The sequence below is a fragment of the Physella acuta genome, unplaced genomic scaffold (assembly GCF_028476545.2).
Source record: "Physella acuta isolate Inbredline_101_S28 unplaced genomic scaffold, ASM2847654v3 ptg000677l, whole genome shotgun sequence".
NCBI classification, from domain to species: Eukaryota; Metazoa; Mollusca; class Gastropoda; family Physidae; genus Physella; species Physella acuta.
This window is the reverse complement of record NW_026732196.1, coordinates 544623-555870: the sequence shown is the minus strand read 5'-3', so window position 1 is coordinate 555870 and position 11248 is coordinate 544623. Positions and strand designations below refer to the sequence as shown.

The window sequence follows — 11248 nt, the reverse complement described above, 5'->3', positions numbered from 1 at the left end:
GCCTACTGTTTTGTGTTTACTGATTCAAAATTACAAAACGATCTATACTACATGCAGATGTATGGACTATTACTAGTCTACATGTATACATGTATACATTACGTACACGCTAGCTATTGTATGCAAGACAGTTCTTTGCAACAAATATAACTTACACATCTTACTTCTAGAACTAGACTTTGGTATACAAATAACGTATACTAAACCTAGTAAACGAGCCTGCAACTGCCACCTTTATTCTTGTTATTCTTTTACTACTATAAATCTGCAATTAATTACAATATTTCTGAGGAAAACCCTATGCTAACCTTCTTATAAATGCATAAATATATATTTTTAAGTACATTTCGATAATTAATTGTCAAAATAATATTCATGTCACTCCGCATTGAAAATCAGCAATTTCCAAGAAATCCTAAAAAATGTCAGTGTGCCCTGACGGTACTTATAAGTCCACTTGTAAACATCGATCTATTACAAAGACAATTTGATGAAAATTGTATAACTAGAAGTGAAATGTATTTGCCTGACTATTGAAGATGCCAATAAAAAATATTCGGTGTTGAAAACGTGAAGAATAAGGTAAAACAAAGGGAAATCAGGAACACATGTAAGATATGTACAGAACAATTGTGAACACCCGTAATTTTCAAAAAAACATTGTTCCCTCCACCTGCCTGTGACTCAAGGGAGATAATACTATCAATTACATCAATAATTTTTAAAATTCGTCTTAAATTAAAAATAATACAGGCGCTTAATTAAAGTGGTACTTATAAGTACCGTCAGTAGATAAAGGGTTAAATCACTTTAAGGAAATTTCGTGCAACGGATAGTTAAACTTAAATAAAATAAAGCAAAGTGTAAAACGAAAGTAAATAAAAAAGTAGCAACGCATATTTCAGTCAAGTTCCAAACATTATTTGACAATCATAGAACACAGAACAACAAAAATGTTTTTGTAGATAAGCCTTCATCAGGCTTAACGTAAAGAGGAACGACATTGGTTTATTGAACGTTGACAACGTTTTTTCTACAGACAAGCCTCAGCTTTGAGAGCAGGTACTTTAAGAGTGTGATGACGTCAGGAACTACGACAACTCCCATGGAAATTACGATCAAAATGGCGCCAAATAAGCCGAAGGTCTTTGCCGTCTTTCTGTCGTCTGTAGCGGAAGTCTTGGTCCGTATGTAGGACGACAGGTCGTGAGTCTCAACGGTCAAGTTCTTTTTGATCTGGTCAAGTTCTTTCTGAACGGCCATTAGAGTACTGGACATGTTGATTCTGGTCTGAGTCCTACAGGAGCAGGGACAAGATGGTTGTGATCTGGTCTTGACACAGGAGCTACCATCTTGGTCAAGTTGGTAACCTAATGGGCAGGTACAGGTGTAAGAACCTAATGTGTTGACACAGGTATTTTCACAGGTGTGTACGTTTTCTTTACACTCGTTGATATCCAAGCAAGTGATTTTGTCTTTGTTGTATAAACGGTAACCATGGAAACAAGTGCAGACGTACGAGCCAATAGAATTTGTACAATTTTGTGTACAATTGTGTCGCCCTTGTTGACACTCATCCATATCCACACAGGTGAAAGGATCGTGTGTGTCAATATGATAGCCGTCCTTACATGTACACACGTAGCTACCGACCGTGTTGTTACAACCATCAGAACAGTTGTCAGTTCCTAAACCACATTCGTCGACATCCACACAGAGAAATCTGCTGTCGTTGTGTAACTCATAACCTTGATGGCAGCTACAGATGTAACCACCTACAGTGTTAATACATAGCTGTAAGCAGTTGTGTGTTGTAGTTTGACACTCGTCTATGTCAACACATGTTTTGTTGTCAGATATTAGGGTATATCCATGGTAACACCCACAGCTGTAGGAGCCTTTCAAGTTTGTACACACTTGATGGCAAGGAGACCTCAGACACTCGTCTACATCGAGACAGGCGAGGCTGTCTTGGTTGTACGTAAAACCGTTCTCACACGGAGACCTGCAGAGGGCTTGAAAATTAAAATTGCCTAAAATTCCGACCCTTATGCCATCTTTAGTCATTCTCGCAAAACATTGAGTTATTGTTTGGAATTTACACCATTCGTTTGATTCACGTGATGCAAACACTTGGTCACTGAATTCCTCATATTTCCAAAAATATCCACTGGAATTTGTTACAATTTCCACCCACACATTGTAAGTCAAAAACATTTTATGTAAATGGTTTTGAACTTTCAAATATTCATCATTTGTATCAAAGAAGGCGATAGGATTTCCAATTTTCTTACATAGTTCTGTAGAGCAGGAAAAACACTGATGTGTGTAGGAGAGAATGTACTTTCTGTTGTCCACGTCAATCGTCATGATGTCCAGACCGAGGACACTGAGAGGCCCTTTGGATAAAAAAAAATCGCGTCACTTTAGATATCTTTTTACAAGCTTTTATTTAACTCACTATCTCTGTCTGTCGTCAGTCTAGATAGAAACGCCCGAGTAAAATTTCGGGCACTTTTAACAGACAGATTCGGTCAAGACATAAGATAAGATAATGCAACATGACATTAAATTTGACTTAATTGGTTGCAAAATTAATTTTTTATGAATTAATTAAATTTTTTACCAAATTAGTAGGCAGTCTTACCCAACTACTCCTCACTATTATACACGCGTTATCACGTTCATTAGGTGCGCAATGGTTTTTAGTCATGCAACTCTTTCGTACTAAAAAAAAATACATAAAAACTTTTTTAAAAATCATAAAAAACGTTTTAATAACAAGCTTTTATGTAATGATGCACTAAAAAGTAGAAAATAAATTATAGACTACTATTTAAATAACTATAAAGAAAAGCGTGGGTGTCTTCCTTAACATTAGTAAAGGTATCCAATAGATACTAAAGTGACCCACGCTTTTCTTTATAGTTATTTAAATAGTAGTCTATAATTTATTTTCTACTTTTTAGTGCATCATTACATAAAAGCTTGTTATTAAAACGTTTTTTATGATTTTTTTTTCAGTACTTTACATGTTTTATTTACAATAGAGTTACATGACTAAAAACCATTGCGCGCCTACTGAACATCACGTTCAGTAGGCGCGCAATGGTTTTTGAACGCAGCCATTACGTGATGGCGCAGCTATTGAAGGTGATGACGCGTGTGATGTGGTTGGCTAGACATGCCTACTAATTCGGTCCAAATTTTTATTAATTCATAAAAAATTAATTAGGCATCCAATTAAGTCAAATTTAGTTTCAGATTGCATTGTCTTCATGTCTTGACCCACGTGCCAACTGTGAATCGTATCGGTCAAGTAGAACTGTCCGAATTTTCACTCCTGCGTTTCCGTCTAGACAGACTGACGACAGACTGACGAGGAAGTGAGTTAAATAAAAGCTTGTAAAAACAAGCTTTTATGTAATAATGCGCTAAAAAGTAGAAAATTAATGATTATATATATATATATATATATATATATATATATATATATATATATATATATATATATATATATATATATATATATATATATATAAAATAAAACACTACTATTTAAATTACTATAAAGAAAAGTGTGATTCTCCTCTTGAATATCAGAAAAGGGCATCCAATAGATAATAATGTGACTTATGCTTTTCTTTATAGTAATTTAAATAGTGGTGTATTATGATATATTTTAAAAAATCGGTTATCTTCTACCTTTTAGTGCGTTGTTACATAAAAGGTTGGTGTTGAAACGTTTTTTATGAATTTTTACAAGCTTTTATGTAACTTCTTTCCTCTGTCTTCAGGCTGTCTGTCAAATCGAAACGCCCGAGCTAAATTTCGGACGATTCTAACTGACAGATTTGTTTCAAAGTTGGCACGTGGTTCAAGACATGAAGACAATGCAATATGACAATAAATTTAACTGAGTTGTTTGCGTAATTAATTTTTATGAATTAATTAAAATTTTGACAAATTAGTAGGCAGTCTTACCCAACTATTCCGCCTATTATACATGCGTCATCACGTTCATTAGGTTCGCATTGGTTTTTAGTCATGCAACTCTATTGTAAATTTAAAAAATAAACCGGGAGTGATCTCCCCTAAACTTTCTCGAATATTCTAATATAACACAACCGGCGATGGCAACTCGGGATATAGACAATATTTTTAATCTATTTTTAATTACTTAAACTTTTAAAAATAGAACAGAATTGCACACCAACTGAACGCAAACAAAATGTGTATAATAGTTCGTAATATTATTAGTACTTAAAAAATTCACATGCGTTTTTTGAGAAATCGGAAATAGTGTAAACTTTTACTTCCGGTAGACGGAAATTACTTAAAATTTGAAAGAAGGCGTATAATTAGATCTTTTACTGACTTATGAAATTTCATTTATCTATCTGAAATAATACTCAAGTTGTAGGCTTTTGAATAAATAAAAGTAGAAAAAGTTCCCAAATCCGCTTATCGGGAATCGCTGGAAAGTTGATACAGATCTACAAATTGATAAAATACTGATATACTTATAAATGAAATTTGATCAACCTTGCTGTAACGGTACTTAAGTTAACGTGTTCACACACACATACATATACACACACAGACATACGGACAAGATTGCAAATCTATGATTTTCCGACTCAGAGAGGTGTAAAACGTCGAGATTTACAAAAACACCGATTGTGTTTTGCACGATTACAATATTAATCCATACTTTGTATACGAGAAAGTAAAAATTTAAAGTACTGAAAAACAAAATCATAAAAAGCGTTTTAATAACAAGCTTTTATGTAATAATGAACTAAAAAGTATAAAATAAATTATACACTACTATTTAAATAACTATAAAGTAAAGCTTGGGTCACTTTAGTTTCTATTGGATACCTTTACTAATATTTAGGAAGAGATCCACGCTTTACTTAATAGTTATTTAAATAGTAGTATTTTCTATTTTTTTTTTGCATTATTACATAAGGGGTCGTCCATAAATAACGTCATGCTTTTTAAGCCATTTTTTACCCCCTCCCCCCCCCCCTACGTCACACATCGTCACAAAAATTCAGCCCCCCCCCCTAAAATGACGTCACACTCCACCCAACCCCCCCCCCCCTAATTTACAATTTATCCTATGTTTTAAATTTGCTGTGTTTTCATCCCTTTAAAATTACCGCTCGTTGACACAGCATTAATAATTATCATTAAAAAAGTTTAAAAAAACCCACGTTTTCTGATTGAACTAAAAAGTAGAAAATAAATGCTATACATCACAATAATGCAAGCGATCACTCTACTATAAGCGATGAAAAACGTGGGGCGCCGTGATTTTCTTACAGTTTCTAATACTGTTGACTCTCTACAAGCTCCCTAATAAAAGTCAATAGTATTATCTAATCAATAGTAATATAACTTTTACTTCGGCGCCCCACGTTTTTCATCGCTTATAGTAGAGTGATCGCTTTCTATTTTTTAGTTCAATCAGAAAACGTGGTTTTTTTAAAACTTTTTTAATGATAATTATTTTCTACTTTTTAGTCTTTGTCTGTTAGTTTGCATTAAAATCTTGCTATCGATTTTATCTTTTCGCATTCACTTTTTTTTGGGTAAACGAAGACAACTCGTAAAAAACACGTGCCTTGAACCCGTGTCGAGTGGGTTAGCAATCGTGTGCCCAACCACTCGACCATATCGTCTCCCCCATACTGGCCACAAGTTGTTCCGGTTGTTTGTACACAAACACCACGTGAACACTACTCAGTAAGCAAAAAGAGGGAGAGTACCGAACCTTGTTTTCATCAAATTACAATGACTGGGTTATGTCCCCTTTTCCCACGTTTTTTGTACAGTTATATAGTGGTCTAAAATGATCAATAAAATGTGTCCATGGATCAATTTAGTAATAATAACAATTGAATATTCAATTGTCATCGGTAACAAAGCTTCCCTGAAAATTTCAGCGCGCTAGCTAACTGGGAAGTGCCCGAAATTTTGATCGCAAGATTTGATTGGAAAAACAAACAAACAGAGGCGAAAGCAAGTTAAAGAAAACGTGGGAAAAATGAGCGCGCAGGACCCATTCGTGGCACCAGCAGGTAAACAGTAATACAGTGAGGTGATGTTAAAGCTGATAAGATTAAATTTTTTTAAAATACTTAATGTAAATGTAGGTACTTCTTGCAGACATGACGACACACGTGAGAATAACTATATATTGAGTATAATATGCAAATGATTTAAATGTTAGCACTATACCCAGACCTTTAATTTTCCTAGTATATTTCATTGTAGCCTATATGATGGACTTAACGGATGTCATCTCTCACAAAGCAATATAAATGTAATTGATTTTTAATAGTAAAGACTCTCCACTAGATTATTAAATTGCGTGTTTTGCTGTTAGCGAAGAGGATGTTGAAATAGGACAAGAAATACTCTCACACTGACTTAAATGTAAGCAAGTTTTATAGAAATTTTATTAATAACGATTAAATAATAATATCAGTAACAAGTTATACTTAACCGACGATATCTATATACATTCATATTTCTAAATCTTAGCAAGACCATTAACAGAAGTATTTAAAAAAACCTACTTACAACAGTATTAATATGGCAATCCTAAATTAAAAGTTGTGATATTTAATTTTAAGCTTATTCATTCTCCCATGGAGAATTAAAATGTTCCTTCATTGAATACACAGGGACGGAATTGATTTTTTTCCTGTATGGAATGGGAATTCCCTTTACATCAAGGTCTTCCTCTTCTATCCAATCTACACTCTCACCATTAATTTCATTGGCAATTATAACCATCAGTTCACGTTGGCGACGTGCAGCAACTCTCAGAGGCCTGATGCGCTGTAATGGCACAATTGATGATTCCTGTTTGTGAGTTAAAGAATGATTGCGCAGCATAACTAATGAAGAGAAGTATGAATGACACTTCTTACAAAGCCTGTCGCTGATCACGGATTGAACATACGGACAATAAAAATCATAAGGGATTGTGCGATAAGGATTTGAAGAGCGGGGAAGGATTCCATCCACTTTTATACTTTGAGCAACAAAAAAGAGATGGAAATTTATGTGAAGAGCCATCTTGGGACGCTCAGGTATTGTTAGTCCACAGCTTGTTTGGGCGACTGGTAAAGGTGGAGGAAGAAATCTATCAGTTATTACGCTGAAATACGAGCTTCTTGGCTTTGAGCAACATTTACCATCCATGCATTTAACGATCTGAGTCAAATACAGGCTTGTTCTCACAAGAATATCGTGCCAACGCTGATCTTTTGAGAGCAGAGAAGTTTCAAGGAGTTCAGACTCTTCTGGATCTATGTATGCTGCCACTGTAGGAAATGTATCCACTGTCAAGTGTGACCATATTTCTGCCAAAGTGTTTCCGGCAAACTGAAAATTCTTCTTCTCTAAATCTGTGTCTATTGTGACTCCTCTTTCATCCAAATGACTGCCGTAGTGGTCATGGGGTAAAACTAATCCTGTGAGCTCATTGCTAAGTGGCGCCATTTTTCTTTCAACCCTATTAAATGCGCTTCTTCCTTGTGCATTTGTAGCAATGAACAAACCATCATAGTTCTGATTGAGAAAGTGGTGCACCGCAACTTTGATCACCTTTTGATACCTAGGATTTTCGTCTGGGCCACCATCAACCGTCAACACTAATATTGGTTTAACAATTTGATCCACAGCGCTCTTTGTGATATTATCAAATTCATGTAAAGTAAGTAATTTTTCAAAATCAAGTCCATGACTAAGCGCTGTGGATGAGGAATGTTTACCAGATCTGATTGATATGTATGTTGGGCCAGAGTATCCAACAGCTTCTCGATTTCCCAAGGCGTTGGGCTGAATTTTTATCCCTGCATAAACTGAAGGGATCAGCTTATGTCCAGCAGCCACAACCCAGTCATGGTCAGGCAAGCTCACCCTGTATTCCATGTGCATGAGCAATGGACTCTGTTTTTTAGCTGCTGTCAACCCAAGCGGAACGCGGGCCTTGTCATCTTGACTTATAAAGCATACCTCATTCGGCCCAAGCATGGAAGCTAACTCTTCTAGGCGATGCAGTGTTGCCGCTGTAAACAAGCGATCAATGTGATTTGCATGGCAATCGTTTTGCCCTCTTATCAGTTTTACTGGGACTGTCGATACATGTCGTTGCCCTTCATGAGAAGAAGTACGTCTTGGCAACAGTCGAAGGTACAGCCAACTTCTACTAATCATAAACCCATACTGTTTTAACTGATCAGTTAGCTGATCTAATGTTTTAATAGTCCTGTAGACTTCGTTCTGCCTCCTCTCGTGTGATGCTGATCCATGCATAGCAATGTTTATGATAGTTTCCAATAAAAAAGATTGACATTCTTCAATCCTTGGCCTGCCAGAATTAGATCTAACATTCAAAGTGGCGCGTAGCCCCGGATTCTCTTCAAACAAAGCATTCAGTTTTCTTTTCTTTTCATTTCGAGCTTTCTGAGATCTTATTTGATCAGATATCTTCCTCTTTAGCTTTTTTCCAAATCACTCTTTTTCTGTTTCTTTTCTTTAAGCTCCATGTTCTGTTCTTGCGTTAACATTCCGCGAGTTTGTCGCTCATACAAGCCGACTAGATCAGAATTCAGAATCTCAATCTCTGATTGTAAGTTAATCTGGACTGTAGCCTGCTTAGATGTTGATAGTTTGCTGGTAGAGGGTTTGAAATCACTGACTTCATGAGCATCGTTCACTTTTTCATCTGACTTTAGTGACTTATTAGTATTAGGTATTTCTTTTGCCAAATCATATGGTGTTTTCTTATTTGTAGATGTAGATACAGATGTTTGTTTGGCCCCAAACGTCAAAAGTGAGCCTTTTTTAGCGGCAGCAATTGCTTTTAGCTCTTGCAGCCAGACCTCCGCTTTCAAGTGCAGATCTGAATCACTTTTTAGTTGAGTCCACTTTTCAACGACTTCTTCTTGGCAAATCTTTTTACTCTTTTTAGGATATGCCAGCACGTAGGCATCAAAAATACATTGGAACATTTTATTTTTATCCATCATTAACTGTCGATTTTTAAGCAGTATATATGAGATTATTAGATCTACCTTTCAATTGAAAAGCCTCACACAGACAAAGTTGATTCAGCAAGACACGTGTAGGCTTATTTAAGTTGATCGAATAAACACGCATCACAAGCTGACCCTACACACATCCGCTTTTTTTTGGCCACACCTACAAAAATCACGTGATCTCGACCTTGGAACTGATCGTACTAGTTATTTTTCCACTAGATCGTTCAACAAGCATGAGCTATCGGCATGAACACCATGATGTAAGGGAGACAAGGCGTGTCATCAAGGACAAGAGTCGCAGCTCTAAGTGTGAACATAAGTTTTTAAATAAAATATTCGGAAAACGGGGTTTAAAGTTTTATTATGACTGCCCTATTCTGTAAACTTCAAAGAATAGCAAGCATTACACTGATACCCATGCCTCACCCTCACTAGTTGATATGCTTCCGACCTTTATTCATATAGCAGTATTGACAAATTTGCATATACGGCAGTCTACTACACAACACACATCGTCAAATTATAGGGCAATTTAATTAGAACAAATATATATTTCACAATCTTTTGACAACTTAGAAGTATCGCAACCAATGTAAAAAAAATATTTAGTATTTAGTATGTTTATTTTTCTAAAAACTAAAAAATGCATGTTAATCAATTCGTGGAATTAAGACAACGTGATGTCACACTGTCTCTACCCCCCCTCCCCCTCGTCACACATCGTCACAAAAGTCTGAACCCCCATTTATGGACGACCCCTAAAACGTTTTTTTAATGAATTTTTTGTACAATTGTTTTTAACTTGATTGTATAATAGTTGTTGTTAAGACTGTGAGGCCTTGACCTTTCCATATCATTATTAAACAATCTGGGTGTTCCGCTACCGATATCCATAACCAGTTTCTACCACAAAACCTCACTATCTTCCATTCGCTTCAGTATTCCATGCATTCATTATATATCTCACCCCAGCATTCATTCGCACCGTTCTAGTCTCGCAAACCCAAATCATAATGGATATGTGTTTTAACTTATTTGTTGCATATCCTTGTGTGTCGATAATAATTTGTCTTATTTAACCGATGGTCTTTGTTAATATCTAGCCTAGATCAATAACATTAGTTTTATAGGAAAAAGAAGTGATATATTTAGAATTGTTGTTGGAGACCGCACAAATTAGTCTAATTTATCTGCATAAATACATTTCAAGCTAATTAATCAGATTGAATAGACCATGCGCTGCTAGATTAAAATTACAACAAATAACTTACACCATGTATAAATGATTAATATCTTCCAAAGAAACACAGACATTCTGAGTTGTTCGTTGAAACAATTATGAACAAATCTTTGCACACGTAAAAAAATGTAAATGTAACATTAGCTAACAAATAAACACTGAATGTGCAGAACAAATTATCAGAAACTACAGGTTTCTATTCTTAAATCTGTAAACAGTATATCCTGCTCTAGGCACACCATCCTAGCAAAAACCCGTGTCCGCAGTTACAACCAATCATAACAATGATTTTAAATTGATTTGTTAACTTTTTGTTAAAACTAAAGCTTTTTTTTTTGTGGAAACAAGATAATGGTTTTAACAATAACACAGAGGTTTAAAGCTGATGTTTTACCAAGACTGAATAAGCTGCTATTCTCTTTGTTTAACGCTTGAACAAAATAAAATAAAACATTTTCAATATCTTATAATAGAGTTAACAACGACACAAGTTGTGTATAAATGAAACGTTGGAAGTTTTTAATAATTTCCGATTATAACAAAATCCTTAATACAAAAGTCCTTGTGCGCAATTCTCTCTCTCTCTCTCTCTCTCTCTCTCTCTCTCTCTCTCTTTCTCTATCCTCAAAATATTTTCACAGGCTATCACATCAGAATCTTCAGCGATATATGGAGAACTTTATACGGACTTTAGTTGAAAATAATATGGTAGATGTTTTAAAGAAGAAAAAATAAACTATAAAGGTATACTTGAATAGAAAACCAGTTTTAATTATGCAACCGGAAAAGTATTTATAGTTGTGACAAGAACGCGATTAACAACGACGTCACAAATAATTACACTAAGGAAAGTACACAAAACTAATGGCGTCATCTTCCGATTTTAAAATATAAAGATATGAACTATTTTATTTAAATTTGATTTAGATTTACGTACGCTATG

General features: G+C 35.1%; 1 protein-coding gene across 1 annotated transcript; it reads right to left on the bottom strand.

Annotated features, from left to right (window-relative positions):
• Window positions 1-1008: 1008 nt before the first annotated feature.
• Window positions 1009-2067, bottom strand: LOC131949196 (fibulin-5-like). The gene has a single exon (XM_059310985.1). The coding sequence runs from the start codon at window positions 2065-2067 to the stop codon at window positions 1009-1011; it is 1059 nt and encodes a 352-aa protein (XP_059166968.1).
• Window positions 2068-11248: the final 9181 nt, after the last annotated feature.

Excerpts from the sequence above, each read along its gene's own strand:
- LOC131949196 (XM_059310985.1), bottom strand. The coding sequence starts at position 2,067 with ATGACTAAAGATGGCATAAGGGTCGGAATTTTAGGCAATTTTAATTTT.